Source organism: Neoarius graeffei, chromosome 5 (genome assembly GCF_027579695.1).
Source record: "Neoarius graeffei isolate fNeoGra1 chromosome 5, fNeoGra1.pri, whole genome shotgun sequence".
Lineage (NCBI taxonomy): Eukaryota > Metazoa > Chordata > Actinopteri > Siluriformes > Ariidae > Neoarius > Neoarius graeffei.
Window position 1 is genome coordinate 19,907,696 of NC_083573.1, and position 27,637 is coordinate 19,935,332.

The following is a 27,637-nucleotide window of genomic DNA, read 5'->3' on the forward strand; positions in this document are numbered from 1 at the left end:
ATACACGGCCGTATTCAACAAAATAGACCATAGTGCCAGTGACGTTTCTTCACTGATTTCCTTGAGTATTTCACACAAATGGCGATGATCATGAAAAACAAGCATTACCATATCAATTAGTTACACACAAGTGAACAATATTTATAGAGTTGTTTTAGTCATTACGGAGACATTTTTTACAACACTAAATCAAAGCAAGACACCAACAAACATCAAGCTGCTTAGCTGCACCAGCAATTATTACGTTTATGCCCAAAGGAATTCAAAATAACATCATGCTTAATAAAAAAGTTAGAGAAGCCATAAAAAGTGTTTTTTCTTACCCTTTGAACTTCTCTTTTGCGGACTATTGACAGTGTTGTCTTGTTTGTCTTGTCCGCTTTTTGGCCGAAGATTGTAGGAACGGCATCTAGATTCAGCACTGGTTTGTATGGTATTCCTAATGTCCAGTGCATCCGAGTTGTTTGAGTGAAACGATTTTGTTCAAAATGCTCCGAGCACACGAGCTGTTTACTCTCTTTCTGTGTTGCCACGGGGTTGGACTGTCTACCACGGTAATTATGGTAGGCTAACCTGGTGATGTCTTGATGAGGAAGTTTTTCATGAATGAGTCAAGAGCATGTTAAGTGTGCTATTGAGTGCTTATGCTACCAGGAACATGTAAAAACTCACGCACTTGCCTTGGACTGATTTAGGTAAGTTAGATTGTATGCAGCTCTGTTTGTAGGTTGTCTAGCAAGGTTACTGTCCTCAGAATGAGGCTGCCGCAACAGCACTACTTGTACCGGGGATATAAATATGAAATGTTACCTCCCCGTTCAGTCACATAGGAGTAGATTAGCTGTTCAGTATTCCCTCGCTGCTTATCAGTGACTTCAGTATTATCTTTCCCCCTCCACTTTTTCGTTAGAGAAATGGAATTTCATTTTTTTTCATATAAACTTTTAATGAAATCTCCAGCCAGATGCAGCTTCAAGTCTTACTCGCTTATACAGAGCTTGCGTGTCTTGTGCCCAAATGACGTCAGAGCATTGCCAGAAACAATTGGGGGATTTTTCTGATTGGTTAAAATATTTTCAATAGCGGCCTCCATGAAATCGTCCATTCTGCATAGAAACTGACTTTTGAAGATGGATATCTTGGTTGTGTGAACTCCTTATTTTCAATTATTCACATAAATCTTTAGTTTATATCATAATCTGTCTTCATAACTGTATTTTAAAAATGGGTTTTCTTTTAAGGATATCTTCAGTTTATCAGCAGTGAGCGTGAACTTTTGAACATAATTTTAAACTGAGGCTTTTTCAAATCTCTAGACGTTGCACCATAATCACCATTACTTTTGCTCACTGTTAGCATCCTATTAAACACCTTCATTTTTAATATCTTGGTCTTGGAGAGAACTTTGTTTGTGAAAAGGGTCGCATGTAACATGTCCAACTTGATGGAAACCTTTTGGATTTCTTCAGGTAAACATGTAAAGACAGCCTTATTCTCTGTTGTAGCTGTCTGCGGGCCATCAGGATGCTACAGAAGAACGGCCACATACCCAGCGACCCGAGCCTTTTTAAAGCCTATGCGGAGTATGGTCATTTTGTGGATGTGAGAGTCGCTGCACTTGAAGCTGTGGTCGACTATACAAGAGGTTTTCCTTTTTATTTCCAACTTGCTATTCAATCAGAGCATGAAGTACATGATGGATTTGCATACTATGCATTTACTAACACATGACATTGCTTTGCAACGTACTGAACTACACTCATTGGCCACTTGTAGAACCCAGTGTGAGTGTATAGGAAGGAGATAGGCAGACTTTGATGGGGCTTGCTTTATTTTTCCCCACAAGTACTTTGCAGTGTGCTTTCCACAGCTTACCAGAAAATGCAAATCAAACAGTGTCTCAACTGAGTAGCTTTTGTCTCATTCAAGTTCAATTCGGTTTCCAAGCATGTGTGCGCGTGTTTGTTGGGTGCGAGCCCCATCAACACTGTCTGTCTCACTCTGGTGTATGGTATTCACTGAAAGAACAAACAAAGCACTCATAAGTAGACTGGCCGTAATTACACAAAGGTGAGAATAATCATGTTCTCTGCTTCAACCCACCTCCTTTCCCTTGACCATGCCACTATAATAGGAAAACGTACCTCGGCACTTTCATGCAGTTATCCAATCGTCAATCATGCAACAGCAGCACAATGCATTAAATCACTCATTCAAGTCAATAGCTTCAGTTCACATGACACATCAGAATGGGGGAAAAATGTCCCTTCAGTGACTTTGGGCTATTACAGACTGGAAAAATACCAATCAATTGGGCGAATGGTTTTTTTCCTCAAATAAAAAATTGACACTGTGCATTCTGAGATGCTTTTCTCCTCATCACAATTGCAAAGAGTGGTAATTTGAGTTACCACAGCTTTCCTGTTTGCCTGAACCAGTGTGGCCTTTCCTCACTGACCTCTGCTGTCAAGGTGTTTGCTCCCACGGTTTCCACACTGTTTTTCACACCATTCTGTGTAAACTGTAGAGACTCTTGTGCATGAAAAATGTATATTACATACACACTATGCATGTGTAGATATTTTATCATAATTGCACATGGACTAGATGCATTTTTATGCTTTTTTTTCTTCGTATTTATGACAGCATTCATTATTGTCTTAAACATAGCCCATGTCATTCATCAGCAGACCACACACACTGCTCCCCTTTTTATTAATGGGACTGTAGATGGCCTCTCGTGCAAATTAAAAAAAAAAACTGTTAAGTTTTACTCAAGTCAAAACAACATTTAAAGTTTATAGATGCCTAGACAAATTGCCGGTTAGGTTTTATGCGAAAAACGAAGCTGAAAACCCAACAAAACCCGAAAGCTTTGGGTCGTTTGGAAAGAGGAGGACTGAGTGTCCTAACTTTGACCTCTTTAGGGTAGTTTTCAACCTTATGTTCTATTTTATTTTTATTCTCATCTTGAGATACATCTACTGATCATCAGTGATGTGTATCGAAGGTATTTTTGATGTTTGAACTTTTTTTTAATTGAACCACATACACAGGGATAGCTTGCTTACAAACCAGCTAACTAAACATCTAGCAGAATAATATAACGAAATTGCCATTAGTTCTCAATGTTGGCTGTACTATTGATACTGTTGGAGTTCAGGATTCAACAGTGTGCAGAAGATGCATCGATGTTCCTACCTTGCAGAATGTGGCCTTGGAATGCTGTGGCTGATGGCCAATCATAATGTGAGAAATGCAAAGCTGTGGCACAGGGTGAATGTTAGCATGCCATGGTACAGTGTCCAAGTACAACACTTGGAATTTCAGAGGATTATTTATTTCATTAATTCGTTCATTTGTTTATTTGTTCAGAATCATGTTTACTGGCCAAGTATCTTGACGCACACAAGGAATTTGGTTCCGGCAGTTGATGTCTCTCTACCGGGGGGGTTAATTTTATGGACAATATGGACATTACACAATATAAGTACAACCCCGATTCCAAAAAAAGTTGGGACAAAGTACAAATTGTAAATAAAAACGGAATGCAATAATATACAAATCTCAAAAACTGATAGTGTGTTCACAATAGAACATAGACGACATATATGATGTCAAAAGTGAGACATTTTGAAATGTCATACCAAATATTGGCTCATTTGAAATTTCATGACAGCAACACATCTCAAAAAAGTTGGGACAGGGGCAATAAGAGGCTGGAAAAGTTAAAGGTACAAAAAAGGAACAGCTGGAGGACCAAATTGCAACTCATTAGGTCAATTGGCAATAGGTCATTAACATGACTGGGTATAAAAAGAGCATCTTGGAGTGGCAGCGGCTCTCAGAAGTAAAGACGGGAAGAGGATCACCAATCCCCCTAATTCTGCACCAACAAATAGTGGAGCAATATCAAAAAGGAGTTCGACAGTGTAAAATTGCAAAGAGTTTGAACATATCATCATCTACAGTGCATATCATCATCAAAAGATTCAGAGAATCTGGAAGAATCTCTGTGCGTAAGGGTCAAGGCCGGAAAACCATACTGGGTGCCCGTGATCTTCGGGCCCTTAGACGGCACTGCATCACATACAGGCATGCTTATGTATTGGAAATCACAAAATGGGCTCAGGAATATTTCCAGAGAACATTATCTGTGAACACAATTCACCGTGCCATCCGCCGTTGTCAGCTAAAACTCTATAGTTCAAAGAAGAAGCTGTATCTAAACATGATCCAGAAGCGCAGACGTCTTCTCTGGGCCAAGTCTCATTTAAAATGGACTGTGGCAAAGTGGAAAACTGTTCTGTGGTCAGACGAATCAAAATTTGAAGTTCTTTATGGAAATCAGGGATGCCGTGTCATTCGGACTAAAGAGGAGAAGGACGACCCAAGTTATCAGCGCTGAGTTCAGAAGCCTGCGTCTCTGATGGTATGGGGTTGCATTAGTGCGTGTGGCATGGGCAGCTTACACATCTGGAAAGACACCATCAATGCTGAAAGGTATATCCAGGTTCGAGAGCAACATCTGCTCCCATCCAGACGACGTCTCTTTCAGGGAAGACCTTGCATTTTCCAACATGACAATGCCAAACCATATACTGCATCAATTACAGCATCATGGCTGCGTAGAAGAAGGGTCCGGGTACTGAACTGGCCAGCCTGCAGTCCAGATCTTTCACCCATAGAAAACATTTGGCGCATCATAAAACGGAAGATACGACAAAAAAGACCTAAGACAGTTGAGCAACTAGAATCCTACATTAGACAAGAATGGGTTAACATTCCTATCCCTAAACTTGAGCAACTTGTCTCCTCAGTCCCCAGACGTTTACAGACTGTTGTAAAGAGAAAAGGGGATGTCTCACAGTGGTAAACATGGCCTTGTCCCAACTTTTTTGAGATGTGGTGTTGTCATGAAATTTAAAATCACCTAATTTTTCTCTTTAAATGATACATTTTCTCAGTTTAAACATTTGATATGTCATCTATGTTCTATTCTGAATAAAATATGGAATTTTGAAACTTCCATATCATTGCATTCCATTTTTATTTACAATTTGTACTTTGTCCCAACTTTTTTGGAATCGGGGTTGTAAATATACAATCTACAATAACTATAATATACAATACTTATATTGTATACAATATGTCTAAAATATCTGTATTATACAATATCTAACTTGTCCTTGAGCAAGGTACCTGACCTCTGACTGCTCCCCGGGCGCTCTGGTGTGGCTGCCCACTGCTCTGTGTGTGTGCATGTGTTCACTGCTTCAGATGGGTTAAATGCAGAGGATGAATTTCACTGTGCTTGAAGTGTGCATGTGACAGGTTTCTTCTTCTTAATTCAAATATCGACCAGGGTTTCATTAAGAATGAAGCAGGGGTGGAAAGAAGGAAGTAGGGGGTGGAGCAATGCATGTGTAGCAATGCACCCGGTGTGTCTGGGGGGCCTCCCCCAGAGCATTTTAAATTTTTAGATGCTCTCTGGCGCATTCTAGGCCCCATTTTCACTGCTGATAATGATAATTTTTATTGCTATTTTATGGGTGTTTATTACTAAACATCTAAAGCATAGCGTCTGAGTTCAGATTTGATCTGGAACCTATGTTCCAGATCAAACCTGAAAACTAGAAATAGCATGATTAAAGCAGGGAAGGCTGTTCAGAGGGGGCAAGCTCTGTTCAGAGAACAGAATACATATAGCAGCTACTGCAACTGTTATCTATTTTCCATGAGTACTGACTGACTAGTCTAAAAAATAAAAACTACTGACTAGCAAAAAAAAAAACAAAAACACTTAACAAGGAGACACAAATAGATACCCATAAGAGCCCTGCACTCCCGCGGGACCCGCCGCAAAGCAGTGCGGCGCGGGACAAATTTTGAAAGCTCATTGCGGGCGGGACCGGAAGTGCACATATGCGCGCACGGGTGGGAGCGGGAGTGCACATATGCGGCGCGGGCGGGAGCGGTGATAAGCTGCAGTCCCGCTAACTAAAAACGTGTTTGAAATAAAATTTATAAATTATTAATTTATGTCTATCATATATAATTTGTGCTGGATATTTTATTTGGCATTAATAAAAAAATTTGAAGATGCTTAAATTTGCAGAGAGAGTCAGATTGCCAGATTGAGTGAGGAATGACATCTTAAATTTGCCATTGATCACCCTAACAGGAAATCCTTTGATCACTCTAATGACTCGCCGTTCACACCCAGCCTCCAGTGACCCACACTAACATGATGCCTCAATGACACCTTAGATGAGCTGGTCATCAGAATTCTGATTCTGATCCAGGAGAGGATAAATATCTCTCGTTCGTTTCTCGATTCTTTTCCTCTTCCGTGTTTGAGATCTCCGATCATGGCAGAAGAGCAGAGGTCCTTTACTGAATCTCACAGTGCTTCAAAAGTAAGTGCTGGTTTAAAAAGAGGTACATTTATCGTTAAAAACTCAAGAGTCCTGAAATCGGGCATTTGGAAGTCGTTCTCACTCGTGTACGACGCGGATGGAAATCAGCAGACTTTCCCACACTTGCCAAACTGGCACGGCATGTACTGGCCATTCCAGGTTCCAGCGCACCATCCGAGCGCGCGTTCAGCATATGTGGTCGCATACTGGAGGAAAGGCGCAGTATGTTGAAGCCCTCAACAGTGAACAATTTGCTGTTTCTCCATAGCTGTTCAAAGAACCCGATATCCTAAGCAATAGGTTTAGTTGTTTCGTTTACCTGCGTTTGATTTTCTCATTTTTCTTATTCATATTCAAACAAGGTCAGCTATGTTATATTGAGTTTAACACTTGCACGGAGGCTCAAGCCCAAATAGTTTTAGAAATGTGCAACCATAGCCCTATAATGTCTACAGTAGCCTATACTGTCGATTTTTTGTTGTTGTAGGCTAGGACTGTGTTTTGTTATAACATTTATATATGCTATGCTTATAGGGTATTCTATAGGATATTCTAGTTAGAAATGCTTAACAAATGTAAACTGGGTTAGCCTAATGTTTTGTATGGCTGAACAATAAATATACCAAATTTCCACTTGGAATTACATGCTCGCCTGTCTTTTATTTTTATTATTATTATTATTGCTGTAAAAAATGTCGCGTTATTATCGCGTTAACTTGACTCAATTTTAACGGCGATAATTTTTTTTATCGTGAGATTAACGCTCTGTGACATGATGTAGGTTTTTCATAAGCTTTTGAAACTAGTAGAGATGGGATTTATGGCTCTTTGATGGGATCCGCATCTTTGTGATCCGTTCTTTGAAAAGAGCCGTTCAAAAGACTGGCTCATTTGGCTCTTTTTAAATATTTATTCAGTTTTAAGAAGACAGCGTCTGTAAACTCAATGCTATCCCAGAAATCCTTCCTGTAATATGCAAATTTGGCCGCCTCTGATTGGACAGCGCGACGCATCAACAGGCAGAAAAAGTGTAAAAGTACGAAATGTGTTAAGTGAGATGAAACAGTAAAGATCAGATTCAATGCAATATTTATCAACGAACAACTTAAAGTTAATATAATAGTATACTTTATATTATAATCAAGCATGTCAAGCCTACCGTCACTGTGTAACCTGTCTCTCTGATTAGAGCTGTAGACTAACTCAAGCAGTAAATCACTTCATTGAGTGAAGTGGAAGAAGAGTGAAGTTCACTCCTCTTGCTAGCTCTGCTTTGCAATTAAAAAAAAAAACACCATTGGTACAAAGCAAGCCCATTCACTTTTTTATGCTGATCAGAGAATTACAATGGTTTCTCATGTGATAAAAATGTGCGATTCGTGATTAAATATTTTAATCACTTGACAGCACTAATTATTATTATTAGAGACACTACATGCTGAATTCAGAAACAAGGTAAATAATAACAAACGTGAACGTGAGCTGTAGATATTTATGCTCAAATCCACTCAAAGTAGGGGGCGGGGCACCATCACGCTGTGTCAAGACAAGAACTTTCCTGAGAAATAACGCGAACGTCTGCATCATGCGGGATTTGCGGGCGGGAGCGGGACAAAATATGGCGGGAGCGGGACTGAAAATCATAAATTTTTTGTGGGCGGGAGCGGGACTGAAAATCATAATTCTTTGCGGGCGGGAGCGTGACTGCACAATGCGGGCGGGAGCAGGACTGAAAAATCCGACCCGCGCAGACCTCTAATACCTATTTACCTTAACCTAGCAACAGACCAACTAGAAATTCATCCTGTTCAAGATTTATGGTCATTACTCTTTCATCAGAGTAGTTATTTGTTTACTGATATCTCCTTATTTGGGCACATTTCTTGCCAAACTTGGAAAAAATCTGGACAAGGTTGTTTTTTTTTTGTCGTTTTTTGTTTTTTTAAACTGTAGTAAATCGGAAGCGAGCTTTCTGGTGCTCCAACATTGCCGAAACAAGCAGCCAGTCAGCATCAAGCTTTCATACAGTGTAGCTGATGTGATTGAAGGTCAAGGCCATAAAGCCGCCATGAGTACATAAACACAGTAAAAAGTGTAAACGAATGTGAAAATGACGACGGCCAACTATGGTTGGAAAGAAAAGGTCTTGGGAAAATAGGAAATCAACTAGCATTGTTGGTTGATGAACTTTGAAAACTAACCAGTGCCAGGCTGATCGTAGCCGGATTTTGCGCCGGCTCTTAATGAGACCCTGTTGTGGCAACTCTCAAAACTTAAACTCTCCCAAACAAAAATGATTTAAAGTCAAAGAGGTTGCAGAAAAGTTTAGACTTTTATTATATCAATTAACAAAAGCCAAGTTTGGTCTGCTGAGTGAACCGGCTCGATCACAAAGTTCTCATTTTTATACCGTTTCAAAATAAACAGTGTATACACATAATCTCATTGGCTAACACATCATGTCATACAACTTCAACATTTTCTATTGGGCAGTACATCTCATGCTTCTCGTATTTTATATCAACTGAGCCAAATTTTCCAGTCTAAACAGTCCATTCAGAAAGAATCAAAATATATGATAAGAAGTGATACGTTGTGAACAACACAGCATTCAGAGCATACAATACATGATTCAAAATGACTGAAGTCAAATCACCTTGAAGATCGATACAGGTTGCAGGTGCAAATGAGCACAACACTCGATAGGGTATAATCATGGCCTTGGCCAGTCTAACATAGGATTAAAAAAAAAAAATGATGCACATTGTAGCTGTAGAACTTGTGTTGTAACAATACCCGATTCAGAATAGCTTGATAAAATGTATTACATTAGCATGCAAAACACTCCAGAATGAACAAGTGCTCAATTCAACATGGCCTTGGCTCACTTGTTACAGCATATGATAATGCTGCAGGCACTGGAATTAGAATAATACACTTTTCAAATAGGCCTGTGATTTAGCAGAAAACAACCTTTCGGTATAAGCAATCTCAGTGTCTTTACTGTATTTTACGGTCATTCATAAATCAATTTATTATTACTTTTAATAGAATTAACTTCATTTATTATTTCCCGAAAATCAACATACTTGGCTTTGAATTAATATATACCGGTAATCAGCATAAGATGAATTCAGTGTATGTGTGTGATATTACATATGAATCAAAATACAATCATAAACCAAATTATTGCTTGAATGATGACATCAAGGCATGTGTGCATGGTTACATTTAGGATATAAAATCACCACATTCCCCCCTTTCTGACTGTAAAGTCAGACTCTAGTGACTAAAACAAAAATCGCAGCTAAAGATTGGGATATTCCTCAAGTGACAAAACAAAAAGTTTACACACACACAAAATTTAAAAAAATCACAATTTTTGACAATATGGATTTCACAATTTTTACTGTTATGATCCCCTTAATTTGGTCAACATACTAATTTGAGTAAATAAAACAAAATAAAAGAATCTGAGTGACAGAAAGGTTCACTCATTCCCCAGGAGTGGGCGAAAAAACCTCTCTTTATAGCCTGATGTTATGAGGCAAAAAATTCCCGCTCTACCTGCTTTTTAGCACGATAATGCTCTCAGCACCTGGGTTCAGCAGCTCACCCTATGCACTTTACATCATGCTGATTAGAAATCAAAATAACTGTTTATCGTTAAAATCATTGATCAGGTTTTCAATTTGTTAATTTTACATTTGTGCAGCTTCGGTTTTGGCTTCAATAACTGACTCCTTTGAATTCTTAGTGTTACTGCTACTGTGTTACTACAGTCATCTTTCATATAATCTGGTACAGGATTTGCCAGTCAATCTCATAGCTAGGGTGTCAGATTCTCTGGTGTCTGCATTATCTTCGTCTGGGTCTTCACATAGTTCTTCCGGCTCTGGTTGTCTGGAGGTCTCTCTTGTTCACCAGGGAGAACTCCAGATGACTCTTCATCTCCAGAGTTTGAGGGTTTCTCCTTATTGGCTTCACCTGCTGTATCTTCAGGTGTTCCTTCATCTTGAGGTTGATCTCTTGGTAAGGCCTGTCTAGAAACTCTCTAGTACAATGGTTAAGATGATACCATGTAGTGCTTCCCTGCACCTGAACAGCCATTGGAGTTACTCTTACCACCACATCCCTACCTTCCCTTCTTGGCTCATTCCACTTTAGATTTTCTGGTTCCGTCTCTGATACTGGTGGTCTGCTTTGTTCCTGTGAATATATAACTTTATGTACAGTTGTGGTCAGAAGTTTACATGCAGTGACATGAATGTCATCTTGGATATGAATGTCATGGCAATATTTGGGCTTTCAGTAATTTCTTTAAGTTCTTTTTCTGTGGCAGAATGTACAGTATACATCCTTAATTTAAATAAAAAAACACTAGAATTTGGGACACAAGTTTTAATTTTCTTTGGGTTTTCTGAAATCAACAAGGGGTAAAAATTATACATACTGTGTGTGTGTGTGTGTGTGTGTGTGTGTGTGTGTGTGTATATATATATATATATATATATATATATATATATATATATGTATGTGTATATATGTGTATATATATATATATATGTGTGTGTGTGTGTATATATATATATATATATATATATATATATATATATATATATATATATATGTGTGTGTGTGTGTGTGTGTGTGTATATATATATATATATATGTGTGTATATGTGATATATAATGTGTATGTATGTATGAGAAAATATATTAACAACTGCTGTTATTACACTGATGAACAGTTCAATTGGAGCATTAAAGCAGATGGCAAACTCTCAATTATCCACTTCAATAGCAGAAGCATGTATGCAAATTTCAGTGTCATCAAGGAATATCTACATCAGTTTTCGCATCCGTTCAGCATCATAGCAATATCTGAAACTTGGATACATAACGTCAAAGGCACGGACTTTGAGCTGGAGGGCTATGAATATATATAGAAAATTCTAAAGGGTTCACAAACTGTCAAGCACCACTGTATGTGTGTGTGTGTGTGTATATATATATATATATATATATATATATATATATATATATACACACACACACACACAGTGGTGCTTGACAGTTTGTGAACCCTTTAGAATTTTCTATATTTCTGCATAAAGTGTTTATTAAACTAAACGGTACACCTGAGGAGGCCAAAATATTGGTTGTGAAAAACATCGAGGACCTGGAAAAGTATCAGTGACCATCATGAGCGGGACCATAAACCACACATCTCAGAGGATTACAGAACAGGATTTACTGAAACTAAAATCGTTTGAGTACACTGATTACAAATCACAGGATTTGGAATATGACATAGACCCGGACAATAATTTCTTCTCTGCCATTAACAACAACTGCTGTTATTATACTGATGAACAGTTCAATTGGAGCATTAACCCATTGACGCCAGATGCTGCGTCACGCAGCATTGCCCCTAGCGCCGGTTGTTGCATAACGCAACATTGCCCCAAATGCCGGTTGCTGCATAACGCAGCATTGTTGATTTGTCATTATTTTCAAGACTCATCTATGTGTTAACAAATGTGTTAGTGTTAATGCTGAATGAGCATGATCCAATAAAAGCAGAGAATTTTATCTTTTAAATGCAACTTATTTCATGTCTTTAGAGTATGTGCTTCAGAGGCTGAGATATTGAATTTTTCATAGGCGTTTTCAATTAATTATTTTTATTTCAGAAAACCCTCAGGCAGATGGGGACCTTTTCTAAAAACTGGCTTAGGCATTTGCAGACCTTTTTTTGCAGGCATTTCAGGCGTCAATGGGTTAAAGCAGATGGCAAACTCTCAATTATCCACTTCAATAGCAGAAGCATGTATGCAAATTTCAATGTCATCAAGGAATATCTACAGTGCATCAGTTTTTGCATCCGTTCAGCATCATAGCAATATCTGAAACTTGGATACATAACATCAAAGGCACGGACTTTGAGCTGGAGGGCTATGAATTCAACTACATAAATAGACAAAACAAGAGTGGAGGGGGAGTGGCCATATTTTTGTGGATAGGGACTTGAAATTCAATGTGATGGAAAGTATATCAACCGTAATTGACAACATACTGGAATGCATAACAGTTGAAATTTGCAGAGAGAAACATAATGTAATTGTTAGCTGTGTGTATATATACAGCTCCAGATTCTAGTATTGAGCCCTTCAATAACTGGATAGAGGAAATGTTTTCAAAAGTGAGTCACAAAACAGTCTTCATATGCGGAGACTTCAATATTGACCTGCTCAATCCAAATAACACAAAATGACAGGCAATTTTATCAACACAATGTACAGTATGGCCTTATTCCCAAAAATTACTAGACCCAGCAGAATCACCTCACACGGAGCCACCCTCATAGACAATATATGCACTAACAGTTTTAATGACCATTTAGTAAGTGGACTATTGATAAGTCAAGTTTATTTGTATAGCGCTTTTAACAATAAACATTGTCGCAAAGCAGCTTTACAAAATTTGAACGACTTAAAACATGAGCTAATTTTATCCCTAATGTATCCCCAATGAGCAAGCCTGCAGCGACGGTGGCAAGGAAAAACTCCCTCAGACGACATGAGGAAGAAACCTCGAGAGGAACCAGACTCAAAAGGGAACTCATCCTCATTTGGGCAACAACAGACAGCCTGACTATAATATTAACAGTTTTAACATGAAGACAGTTTCGTTGATGTTGTAACTCTTCACTGATGGAAACTTGAGTGCAAAACTGTTCATGACAACTGCAGTCCTAAAGTTAGTAAGTCAACTGTAGTCCTCAGCCATAAAAGCATTACTGTAAGAGTCCAGAGCGTCCTCCAGGTGTAACTTTCAACTGTCCTCGTTGGGCCATCCTCCACAGGAGCGATGCGATGAGACTCCCACCAGACACAGGGCACCAGGATGGATCAAGCAGGTCCGAGGGGCAGAAGAGGTCAGCATCTCGATTCCAGGACCGACATGTAACTCGGAGGGACAGATTGGGGGGAGAGAAAACACAGGTTGTTAGGTATGCCCTAAAAATGACACAAGTATTAAGTCTGTGTGGTAGGCTCGCAGAGACGAGAGTCTTGACATCAGGCATAATACACAACAATGGCATGTTAATATGGTTAAAAAATATAAATGACATCAGTGATCATTTACCAGTTTTCTCAGTTTATGAAACAAAATTTGGGAATAATAAACCAGAAAACACAACTTTTCAGATGACTTAGATCAGAGGAATCAATTCACACTTTTAGAAATGGCTTGCTGGCACAAAATTGGGATGAAATATACCGAGTAAAAGACATAAATAAAGCATATGAGGAATTCTTGAGGATATTTATATCATTAAAAATAATATAAATTATATATATTATAATAAAAATTGCCCAATTGTTCAATACAATAAAAAAGTCAAACATACAGTATGTCCATGGATTACAAGAGGTTTACAAAATGCCTGTAAAAAGAAAAATACATTGTATAGAGAGTTCATGGAGCAGAAAACTAGAGGCAGAGGATAGATATAAAAAATATAAAAATAAATTAACTAATATTATAAGGGATTCTCAGAAAGAATATAAGAAATTATTAAACGATAAGAAATAAAAGTAATTTAGAGCACTTTGAACAGTATTATAAAAAATGGGTCAAGAGATATAAATTATCCAAGGGACTTTCTTAATAATGACAAAGATGAATATAATATGGATGTGGTAGTTAATAGTTTCAACCATTACTTTGTAAACGTAGGACCAATCTTAGCAGAACAAATCCTGGATCCAGGAACATCTGTTGAAAATCTGGGCAATTTGATAGATAATAATTCTTTTTCAATGTTCCTTACAGCAGTGGAAGAAAAAGAAATTGTTGATATTGTTGGGACATGTATGAGCAAAAAAATCTACCGACTGTGATGACATTGACATGATGATATTGAAAAATGTTATTGATGGAATATCCAAACCATTCACATATATGGGCGATTCTATAATTTTTGTTCAAATTCACACTTTTTAACATCTTGAAAAAAATGTGTTATTTCCTGCAAACTTTGTAGTTTTAGGCATACAATAACATCTAAGGAACATTATTCTACTGATGGGACACTTTAATTCCCTACTGAATTTTTATACAAATTTAACATTTTTTGTCTCTCCCCAAATGTGTCACAATCAAAACACAATATCATTTCATATAAAAATGAAGTTTCTTGGACTGTATTTTGATTTTGCTTTAATTAACATTCCAAATATACTTCTAGTGATTTTTAAAGACAACTTCCAGGATACTAAAATTAAAAAATATCATTTTAACACAATATTAAGGGTGGTTCTTCAAATTAATAGCATTTTGAAAACAATACTTCTCTGTAAATTCCATACAAACACTGATACAACTTTCAGATCCAAGGATTCATTAGTTTAATAATTTATCTAACTATATGTAATGAACCCATCATTTCAGCTATCAAAAAATATTTTATTTTCCCTAAATATCCATATTTATCGGTAGTGACATGAAATATTCGGTAGTGACGCCATGTTTCAGTTGTGACAACTATAGAGTCTGTAGACTATTAGACTACTTATATTTTGTGTAAACAAGTTAAAAGTGGTGGTCATACCAAACAACATGTATAGCACAAAGAGCCTTCAACAACACATAGTAAAAGCACTTCACAAGCTGGAAAATAGCTTAGGTGAAGGATACCAAATATTTTCTTGATTTCCACTACTCGTCAGAAAAAAGATGACAATATGAACAATTTCAGTAACATCTTTTATTACATTAATCAAAATATAAACATATGCTACGGAGCCCTGGGGACATGAAGAGAAAAAAAACCAGAGAAAATGTAGTCACAGCTGTTTAAAATAGGCTACCTTTTCCTTTTACTGTTCATCTTTAGAATGATACTGTACTTAACTAAGTCTTAAAGACCAACCATACAAACATATTCCCATACTATGAACAGAACATGTGTCCATGTATTTCTCTGTTTCATTTTACATTCTAACTTCTATATTTCCTTAAACTGAACTGATGGGGTAAACAGAAGAAATGTTCACACTAGAACTGATGGGGTAAACAGAAGAAATGTTCACACTAGAATCATACAGGGTCCGTGTAACGCTTAGCATGCATCTATTTCCATATTTCTATATTTGTCTGTGTATATGTCTGCCCTTTCATCATACATTATGATTTCTTTAAACTTCCTTGAACTGAACTGATGAACTAAGATAAAGAAATGTTCACACAAGAATTATACAGTACATGGAGATCTCTGCTTTTGTGTCTGTTTTTGTGCCTATGCAACACTTCTGCACATCATTTCAGCTTTTCCAGGACTGCTTCATAAACAGCAGGGTTAACCTGAACGTGCCTGGTGTTTATCTTCTCAGGAGGGCAGATCAGTGTAATCACATTTTCTTCTTTGTACCAAATCTGGTCTTCTATCAATGGCCAGAAGAATTTGTTGTGCTAAGGCTTTCTGTTTAGGCATTATTTTTCCGCTCTCTGTCTGTGGCTATCTGTATGATTTAAGCAAATATATTTGCACTATTAGCATGCAAGGAAGTCCTTTTGACTGAAATATAAGTATCATAAATACAATACTATAAATGGACTATTGTTTTGTATTTATTTCATGAAATGATGAAATCCAGACCATTTTGTCACTACCGAAACAACTATGTCACACCCAAAACCTCAACATATGTTTCGGTTGTGACTGTTTCGGTTGTGACAATTTAAGCTAATGTTGACCCTACTGCTAACATGCTAGTCAGTACGAAGTTAACTAGCATGGATCTCAACTTTGAAACAAAAGTGAAAAGTAGATTACCAGCAAAAACAATTTAAAAAAAAATCAAGATTATTTGCTAAAAAGCTGTGTTTGGTAGTGACATTTTGAAATGTCACCTGCTGATTTTCAACCTTACAACCCAATTTACTTCAAAATATTTTGACTGACGAACTTAGCATGCCACCATGAGGGAGAGAAAGGGTAGACTAACTTCCTGATCCAAAATGTAAGGGTGTGGTTTAAGGCTGTGTCATAATATGGGCTAAAGTGTAGAATGTTTCGGTAGTGACATAAAAATGTGGGACAGGATTTTTTACATGGGTTTTTGTGATTATTACCATAAAATGCCAATAGAAATATGGTTATGGCATAATTAACCAAAAGTCTTCATAAAGACATTCCTAAAAATGTGTTAGAAAAATTCTAAAAAAAATATTTCATATTTTTTTTTCCATTGTGAAATTAAGTCTTTGGAATTTGGGACAGCTACCTCGCAATTGAAAGTACCATAAAAATGATAGTATTTTCTATATTAAACTGGCAGCTACATCAAATATTACTTATGGCCCTTTTCCACTACCCTTTTTCAGCTCACTTCAGCTCGCTTCAGCTCACTTCAGCCCGCGTTTCGACTACCAAAAACCAGCACGACTCAGCTCGTTTCAGCCCTGCTTAGCCCCTAAAACTCGCACGGTTTTGGAGTGAGGCTGAAGCGAGCCAAACCGTGCCGAGTGAGGCTGGGGGCGTGAGCAGACGCTCCCCTGTGCACTGATTGGTGAGGAGGAGTGTCCTCACATGCCCACACACGCCCCGCGAGCGCGCTGGGATCTGTAAACACCGCAAACCCGGAAGGAGAATAATTACGAATTACGAGAATTTCTGAAGCCTTATGCGCCTCGCCTCATCTATACGCTCTTGCCAGTATCTGTCCGCGTTGTCGGTGACAACAAGCCACAGCACCAAGACCAGCAACACTAACGACTCCATGTCCTCCATGTTTATTGTTTACTATTCGGGTCGTGAGACTACCGCTTAAAAACTCACTGATGTCACTGTTTGCGCTGCTTAACGACATCACCTGACGTCCACCCACTTTCGCTAACTCCACCCAATGTGTCCACCCACTTCCAGCCAGCACGGTTCAGCGCGGTTGTAGTCGAAATGCAACTCCAACAGCCCCGCTCAGCTCGACTCAGCCGCGTTTGTAGTGAAAAAGCGGCATTAGTGTCCTGGTTGATATTTCCTTACACTTTATCATTAAAAGAAAAATTACATAAAAGGTTTTTAAATTATTTTTTTTGGTCCGGGACAGCATTTTGAACAACTTTTGTAGAATCGCCAATATATGCAATTTGTCATTTCTAACTGGTACATTTCCAAACAGAATGAAAACAGCAAAAGTCACTCCTCTGTACAAAACTGGGAGCAAACACCACTTGCCAAACTACAGACCTGTCTCACTACTTCCGCAATTCTCCAAAATTCTCGAAAAACTTTTCAATAACCGATTGGATAAATTTATTGACAAACATAAACTACTTAGTGACAGTCAATATGGATTTAGAGCATATAGATCAACATCACTGGCTTTAATAGAATTAGTTGAAGAAATCACCAGTTCCATAGAGCAGAAAAAACATGCAGTTGGAATATTCATTGATTTAAAGCATTTGATACAATAAATCATGACATATTAATTAAAAAACTGGAACGATATAGCATCAGGGGTATAGTTTTAAACTGGGTTAAAAGCTACTTAAGTAACAGGAGACAGTTTGTGAAGCTGGGAGATTGTTCTTCCTCATGTTTGGACATAACTTGTGGTGTTCCCCAGGGGTCAGTGTTAGGACCAAAGTTTTTTATACTATATATCAACGACATATGTAGTGTATCTAAAGTAATGAAGCTTGTCTTGTTTGCTGACAATACAAATATCCTCTTTTCTGGTGATAATTTAATGGAACTATTGCAGGAGATCACAACAGAAATAAGTAAATTAATAACATGGTTCAACAGTAACAAATTATCATTAAACTTGAACAAATCCAAAGTAATATTATTTGGGAACAACAAAACAAACACAAAAATATTCAAATAGATGGGGTTATTATAGAAAGAGTTAAGGAAATCAAATTTCTTAGAACAACTATTGATGAAGAACTCAGTTGGAAACCACATATAAAAAACATACAATCCAGAGTATCAAGAAGTATTGCAATATTAAACAAAGTCAAACAGTTTCTCGATCACAATTCACTCCGGATTCTTTACTGTTCCCTGGTTTCACCTTATGCACGGTAAGTTACTGTGCAGGGGTATGAGGCAATAATTACAAAAATACAATACATTCATTATTCATTCTCCAAAAAAGAGCAATAAGGATTATACATAAGGCTGGTTATCGGGATCATACAAATACATTATTCTTAGTCAGAAATACTGAAATTTGCAGATCTGGTGGACTATCAAACAGCACAAATATTATTCAAAGCAAACAATAATCAACTACCACATAATATTCAAAAACTGTTCACTGAAAGAGATGGGAGTTATAATTTAAGGGGTTTATTTAAATTTAAAAATTATAGGGTACGCACAACCAAGAAAAGTTTTTGTATTTCTGTTTGTGGGGTAAAGCAGTGTCAGTTTAAATGAGGAGCTCAAGGGATGTCCAGACATGAAGTGATTTAAAAAGATGTACAAAAATTTGATTTTCACAAGGTATAAGGATGAAGGGGATTAATCATAACTGGCTGTTTATTGTGTATTTTTTTCTTTTTTGAGTCTTCGTCTATTTGTTTTGTTTTTATTTTGTTCTCCATTGTGAGCGTGGTATTTGTAGTAAACTTGTGTAGACATATGGATATACATATATAATTAATTATATGATAGTCATAGAGAATTGATATCTGAATAGTTGAAGTAATATACAGTGTATGTGTGTGTATATATATACTAGTGCATCTCAAAAAATTAGAATACCATGAAAAAGTTCCTTTTTTTTCATAATTTAATTCAAAAAGGTAAACTTTCATATATTCTATATTCATTACATGTAAAGTGAAATATTTAAAGCCTTTTTTGTTTTAATTTTGATTTATGGCTTATAGCTCATGAAAATCAGAAATCCAGTATCTCAAATTATTAGAATATTCCCTAAGATCAATCAAAAAAAGGATTTACAATACAGAAATGTCCAACTTCTGAAAAGTATATTAATTTATACACTCAATACTTGGGTGGGGCTCCTTTACCATGAATTACTGTATCAATGCGGTGTGGCATGGAGGTGATCAGTCTGTGGCACTGCTGAGGTGTTATTGAAGCCCAGGTTGCTTTGATAGTGGCCTTCAGCGTATCTGTATTTTTGGGTCGGGTGTTTCTCACCTTCCTCTTGACAATACCCCATAGATTCTCTATGGGGTTCAGGTCAGGCAAGTTGGCTGGCCAATCAAACACAGTAATATCATGGTCAGCAAACCATTTGGTAGTAGTTTTGGCACTGTGGGTGGGTGCTAAGTCCTGCTGGAAAAGGAAATCAGCATCTCCAAAAAGCTCGTCAGCAGATGGAAGCATGAAGTGCTCTAAAATCTCCTGGTAGATGGCTGTGTTGACTTTGGACTTGATAAAATACAGTGGACCAACACCAGCAGATGACATGGCACCCCAAATCATCACAGACTGTGGAAACTTCACACTGGGCTTCAAACACCTTGGATTCTGTGCCTCTCCACTCTTCCTCCAGACTCTAGAACTGTGATTTCCAAATTACGGTAAATGCAAAATGTACTTTCATCTGAAAAGAGGTCTTTGGACCACTGAGCAACAGTCCATTTCTTTTTCTCCTCAGCCCAGATAAGACACTTCTGACATTGTCTCTGGCTCAGGAGTAGCTTGATATTAGGAATGTGAAAGTTGTATCCCCTTTCTTGAAGATGTCTGTTCGTGATGGGTCTTGATACACTGACACCAGCCTCAGTCCACTCCTTGTGAAGCTCTCCCAATTTCTTGAATCAACTTTTCTTGACAATCCTCTCAAGACTGCAGCCATCCCTGTTGCTTGTGCACCTTTTCCAGCCACCCTTTTCAGCAATGACCTTTTGTGGCTTACCCTCCCTGTGGAGGGCATCAGTGATCATCTTCTGGACAACAGTCAAGTCAGCAGTCTTCCCCGTGATTGTGGTTGTGTGTACTGAACTAGACCGAGAGATACACTGTGTTCATACTGTTTTACTCAAATTCGAAATGAAATATTCTAATATTTTGAGATGGGTTTTTTTGTTTTTGTACTGTATGCCATACTGATTAAAATAGAAAAATGCGTGAAACGTTTTAGTTTATGTGTAATGAATCTATAATATATAACATTTTCACTTTCTTAAACTGATGGAAAATATTGAACTTTTTCACAATATTCTAATTTTTTGAGATGCACGTGTGTGTATGTATGTGTGTTTTTATATGTGTGTGTATATATATATATATATATATATATATATATATATATATATATATAAAAGGAAGCTAGATAATCAATTTATATTGATTAAAGTAGAGGGGTGGGATTAAATACGTTTTTACTTCAGCCCACTCCTTTTCGGACATGTAAACTCAAAACTGCTTAGTGTGTCCTTGTTTGTATTTTTGTCTTGTTTTCTTTTGATTTTGATATATTATTATAACCTATATTATTTAAGGTTTATTTTCTAATTTCGTGGCTTTTTACGTGTTCTTGTTGCAAATGCTGTTTTGCTTTTCTTATCTGCTTATTTATTCATTGTTTGTTTACATGTTCGAAATAAACCATCATAAATATGACCTAAAACATCAGATTTTTACACAAGTCCTAAAAGTAGATAAAGAGAACCTAGTTAAACAAATGAGACAAAAGTATTATACTTGATCATTTATTTATTGAGGAAAATGATCCAACATTTCTGTGAGTGGCAAAAGTATGTGAACCTCTAGGATTAGCAGTTAATTTGAAGGTGAAATTAGAGTCAGGTGTTTTCAATCAATGGGATGACACTCAGGTGTGAGTGGGCACCCTGTTTTATTTGAAGAACATGGATCTATCAAAGTCTGATCTTCACAACACATGTTTGTGGAAGTGTATCATGGCACGAACAAAGGAGATTTCTGAGGACCTCAGAAAAAGCGTTGTTGATGTTCATCAGGCTGGAAAAGGTTACAAAACCATCTCTAAAGAGTTTGGACTCCACCAATCCACAGTCAGACAGATTGTGTACAAATGGAGGAAATTCAAGACCATTGTTACCCTCCCCAGGAGTGGTTGACCAACAAAGATCACTCCAAGAGCAAGGCGTGTAATAGTTGGCGAGGTTACAAAGGACCCCAGGTTAACTTCTAAGCAACTGAAAGCCTCTCTCACATTGGCGAATGTTAATGTTCATGAGTCCACCATCAGGAGAACACTGAACAACAATGGTGTGCATGGCAGGGTTGCAAGAAGAAAGCCACTGCTCTCCAAAAAGAACATTGCTGCTTGTCTGTAGTTTGCTAAAGATCACGTGGACAAGCCAGAAGGCTATTGTGGTCCTTTTCCACTACCCTTTTTCAGCTCACTTCAGCCCGACACGGCTCGTGTTTCGACTGCCTCAGAACAGCACGACTCAGCTCGCTTCAGCCCGACTCAGCACCCAAAACTCGCACAGTTTTGGAGTAGGGCTGAAGCGAGCCAAACCGAGCCGAGTGGGGCAAGGGACGTGAGGAGACACTCCCCTGTGCACTGATTGTTGAGGAGGAGTGTCCTCACATGCCCACACACGCCCCGCGAGCACGCTGGGATCTGTAAACACCGTAAACCCGGAAGAAGAAGAATTACGAATTACGAGAATTTCTGAAGCCTTATGTGCCTCGCCTCATCTATACGCTCTTGCCAGTATCTGTTGGCGTTGTCGTGACAACAAGCCACAGCACCAAGACCAGCAACACTAACGACTCCATGTCCTCCATGTTTATTGTTTACTATCCGGGTCATGAGACTACCGCTTAAAAGGTCACTGATGTCACTGTTTGCGCCGCCTCACGACATCACGTGACGTCCACCCACTTTCGCTAACTCCACCCAATGTGTCCACCCACTTCCAGCCAGCACGGTTCAGCGCGGTTGCAGTCGAAATGCAACTCCAACAGCCCCACTCAGCTCGACTCAGCCCAACTCAGCCGCGTTGGTAGTGGAAAAGCGGCATTGGAAAAATGTTTTGTGGACAGATGAGGCCAAAATAGAACTTTTTGGTTGAAATGAGAAGCGTTATGTTTGGAGAAAGGAAAACATGGCATTCCAGCATAAGAACCTTATCCCATCTGTGAAACATGGTGGTGGTAATATCATTTTCTAAAGGAAAATGTCAGGACATCTGTCCATGGACTGAATCTCAAGAGACGGTGGGTCATGCAGCAAGACAACGACCCTAGGCACACAAGTCGTTCTACCAAAGAATGGTGAAAGGAGAATAAAGTTAATGTTTTGGAATGGCCAAGTCAAAGTCCTGACCTTAATCCAATCGAAATATTGTGGAAGGACCTGAAGTGAGCAGTTTATGTGAGGAAACCCACCAACATCCCAGAGTTGAAGCTGTTCTGTTTGGAGGAATGGGCTAAAATTCCTCCAAGCCGGTGTGCAGGACTGATCAACAGTTACCGGAAACATTTAGTTGCAGTTATTGCTGCACGAGGGGGTCACACCAGATACTGAAAGCAAAGGTTCACATACTTTTGCCACTCACAGATATGCAATATTGGATCATTTTCCTCAATAAATAAATGACCAAGTATAATATTTTTGTCTCATTTGTTTAACTGGGTTCTCTTTATCTACTTTAAGGACATGTGTGAAAATCTGATGATGTTTTAGGTCATATTTATGCAGAAATATAGAAAATTCTAAAGGGTTCACAAACTTTCAAGCACGACTGTGTGTGTATATTTTATATATATATATATATATATATATATATATATATATATATATATATATATATATATATATGCATGCATGCATACAGTGGGGCAAAAAAGTATTTAGTCAGTCACCAATTGTGCAAGTTCTCCCACTTAAAAAGATGAGAGAGGCCTGTAATTTTCATCATAGGTATACCTCAACTATGAGAGACAAAATGAGGGGAAAAAATCCAGAAAATCACATTGTCTGATTTTTAAAGAATTTATTTGCAAATTATGGTGGAAAATCAGTATTTGGTCAAAAACAAAAGTTCATCTCAATACTTTGTTATATACCCTTTGTTGGCAATGACAGAGGTCAAACGTTTTCTGTAAGTCTTCACAAGCTTTTCACACACTGTTGCTGGTATTTTGGCCCATTCCTCCATGCAGATCTCCTCTCGAGCAGTGATGTTTTGGGGCTGTCGCTGGGCAACATGGACTTTAAACTCCCTCCAAAGATTTTCTATGGGGTTGAGATCTGGAGACTGGCTTGGCCACTCCAGGACCTTGAAATGCTTCTTACGAAGCCACTCCTTCGTTGCCCGGGCGGTGTGTTTGGGATCATTGTCATGCTGAAAGACCCAGCCACGTTTCATCTTCAGTGCCCTTGCTGATGGAAGGAGGTTTTCACTCAAAATCTCACGATACATGGCCCTATTCATTCTTTCCTTTACACGGATCAGTCGTCCTGGTCCCTTTGCAGAAAAACAGCCCCAAAGCATGATGTTTCCACCCCCATGCTTCACAGTAGGTATGGTGTTCTTTGGATGCAACTCAGCATTCTTTCTCCTCCAAACACAGCAAGTTGAGTTTTTACCAAAAAGTTCTATTTTGGTTTCATTTGACCATACGACATTCTCCCAATCCTCTTCTGGACCCAAATGCTCTCTAGCAAACTTCAGACGGGCCTGGACATGTACTGGCTTAAGCAGGGGGACACGTCTGGCACTGCAGGATTTGAGTCCCTGGCGGCGTAGTGTGTTACTGATGGTAGCCTTTGTGACTTTGGTCCCAGCTCTCTGCAGGTCATTCACTAGGTCCCCCCGTGTGGTTCTGGGATTTTTGCTCACCATTCTTGTGATCATTTTGACCCCACGGGGTGAGATCTTGCGTGGAGCCCCAGATCGAGGGAGATTATCAGTGGTCTTGTATGTCTTCCATACAACAAGCTTCTGGCAGAATTCTGGTTGGATATTTCATGACCCTTCGTGGTAGAATTTGTAGAGTTCAATTAAATTTGGTTTTCTTTCTTGACATAGACTCGATTTCTAAGCACAGTCCATATATTTTCAATAGGGTTGAAGTAAGGACTTGTTTTAAGCTTAATGTTAGCTTGCTTTATCCTCCACAACCAGCTCTGATGCATGTTTGGGTTCATTGTCCTGTTGTAACTCCCAAATCGTGTTCAAGTTTCTGATGGTTTATGCTGAAGAATTCTGAGGTAGTCCTCCTCCTTCATTATTCCATCCACTTTGTGCAATGAACCAGTTCCACTGGCAGCAAAACAGCCTCAGAGCATGATGCTGCTACCACCACCACCAGCTAGTACAGTGTCCCTCTGTACAAGTGGTGGTCATTGTGGCCAAACAGCTCAATCTTTCTCATCTGACCATACACCTATCCTCCAGAAGGCTTTTCTCTTTGTCTGTGTGGTCAGCTTCAAACTTCAGTTAAGCTTGAAGGTGTCAATTTTGGAGCAAGGGGTTATTTCTTGGATAGCAGCCTCTTAGTCCATGGTGATCTGAACTGTAGACAGTGATCCATCAGCTTCCAGTTCATGGCAGGGCTGTGCCATGGTGGTTCCCAGGTTGTTCCTGCCCATCCAAACCAATTTCCTTTTAACTGAGTGTGACAGTTTGGGTTTTCTTGAAGCAAAGTGGCTTGGCAAAGTGACTACACTTCACAATAACTTGGATACAATTGTTTGAACTGATCTTGGAATTTGCAGTTGTTTAGAAATGGCTCCAAGAGACATTCCGGAGTTGTGTATATCTGCAATCCTCTTTCTCAGATCTGCACTGAGCTCCTTGGACTTTCCCATTTTATTGTGTGTTGGTCAGTGAGTGCTGTAAACAAACCCTTTTTATGAAGGCACAGAAGAGCTACCAGCTGTAGTCAATCGTGAACATTCTCAGGAAGTTAAGAGACCTCGGCCTTGGCAAGATAAGAGACATTTTGGAAGTTTCAGTACCTCTGAATTAATAATCTAAGTGAGCGTATGTAAATTTTTTACTCTGTATGTATAATTTTGACCCTATGTTGATTTCAGAAAACCCAAAGAAAATTAAAACTTGTGCACCAAATATTACTGTTGGGGTTTTTTTTGTTTTTTTTTTTTGTTAAAGATGTATGTTGTACAATCATTCTGCCACAGAAAAAGAACAGTTAAAAGAAATTATTGAAAGCCCAAATATTGCCATGACATTCATATCCAAGATGACATGAATGTCACTATACAGTGGTGCTTGAAAGTTTGTGAACCCTTTAGAATTTTCTGTATTTCTGCATACATATGACCTAAAACATCATCAGATTTTCACATAAGTCTTAGAAGTAGATAAAGAGCACCCAGTTAAACAAACGAGTTCGATGTTTGCAATCAATGGGATGACAATCAGGTGTGAGTGGGCACCCTGTTTTATTGAAAGAACAGGGATCTATCGAAGTCTGATCTTCACAGCACTTGTTTGTGGAAGTGTATCATGGCACGAAAAAAGGAGATTTCTGAGAACCTCAGAAAAAGCGTTGTTGATGCTCATCAGGCTGGAAAAGGTTACAAAACCATCTCTAAAAATTTTGGACTCCACCAATCCACAGTCAGACAGATTGTGTACAAATGGAGGAAATTCAAGACCATTGTTACCGTCCCCAGGAGTGGTCAGCCAACAAAGATCACTCCAAGAGCAAGGCGTGTAATAGTCTGCAAGGTCACAAAGGACCCCAGGGTAACTTCTAAGCAACCGAAGGCCTCACTCTCACATTGGCTAATGTTCATGAGTCCACCATTAGGAGAACACTGAACAACAATGGTGTGCATGGCAGGGTTGCACGGAGAAAGTCACTGCTTTCCAAAAAGAACATTGCTGCTCGTCTGTAGTTTGCTAAAGATCACGTGGACAAGCCAGAAGGCTATTGGAAAAATGTTTTGTGGACGGATGAGACCAAAATATAACTTTTTGGTTGAAATGAGAAGCGTTATGTTTGGAGAAAGGAAAACAATGCATTCCAGCATAAGAACCTTATCCCATCTGTGAAACGTGGTGGTAGTATCATGGTTTGGACCTGTTTTGCTGCATTTGGGCCAGGATGGGTTGCCATCATTGATGGAGCAATGAATTCAGAATGATACCAGCGAATTCTAAATGAAAATGTCAGGACATCTGTTCATGAACTGAATCTTAAGAGAAGGTGGGTCATGCAGCAAGACAACGACCCTAAGCACACAAGTCATTCTACCAAAGAATGGTTAAAGGAGATATGCAGAGCCTTTATTTTTAAATAAATTTCTGAGTGGATAGTATCTCCATCCTTGACTCTTGTATGCTGCATAAATGGGAATAAAAAATATATATATTTTTGAGAGTTAAAATCGACCACAAAGTTGCCATTCGAGCTGCCCCGCTGAGCCAGCCAGCCCTGAGTGCGTGATGTCACTGCGGTAACCGGTTTTAAGGCCGAGGCCTTTGACAGGCTGTAGACCAAAGTCATATCAATAAAAGTTTATGATGAAAGTAAGAAATACCATTACCGACTTGCTCAACTAAGACTGATTTGACATCATTGATTGTGGGTTGATACTCATTAAAACAGGATAGGTGTTATAACTTGTGCAACATACATGTACACGCATGCATTTTCACTGATAAAATGTAAAAGGCTAATTAAATAATCAGATGCACTGAGACAATCACATTCTGAAGCAAATTAAATAATCTTATACCGGTAACTTAAATACACAATACAAGTTACATGTATTAATCTAAATGCAGGTAAACAACGGGGTTTTTTTAATCCAAATGAGTCAGAGCTTACCCGTCTGTGTTCTTGCTTCTTGAAGGCCGATTGTTTTTGAAACAATCTGACTTTCAGTTGTTTGTTCACTTCTCTGTTCATTCACTTCTTCCATGTAAGGGTGAGATGGCAGCAATATCCAGTTTAGAAATCAGATGGCTTCTCCACTAATTCACTTTTCTTCATACTGTGTAGTCCGCCATTACTGCTGGACTCAGGCAATTACTAAAACCCAGGACGGAGTGGGATGTCACCGGTTTTAGCAACAACTGCAGGGAGGTCACTGCCTGAGTAATATGTCCCATCCCGTTCCATCCCAGGTTTTAGCAACAACCCTCGACTCACTCCGGGAGAACTGGTGCAACTGAACTCACACGTTCCTTTTTAAAAAATTAATTAAATACTTTCCTTTTCCGGGGGCGGCACGGTGGTGTAG

General features: G+C 38.5%; 1 protein-coding gene across 3 annotated transcripts in view; it reads left to right on the top strand.

Annotated features, from left to right (window-relative positions):
• The window catches only part of taf2 (TAF2 RNA polymerase II, TATA box binding protein (TBP)-associated factor), a 181,704-nt gene that overhangs the window by 123,495 nt on the left and 30,572 nt on the right, over window positions 1-27,637 (top strand). For all 3 annotated transcript variants that reach the window (XM_060921386.1, XM_060921387.1, XM_060921388.1), the window contains one exon: window positions 1,506-1,645. In XM_060921386.1, the coding sequence (XP_060777369.1) occupies window positions 1,506-1,645 (140 nt within the window). The remainder of the gene's footprint in view (window positions 1-1,505; window positions 1,646-27,637) is intronic.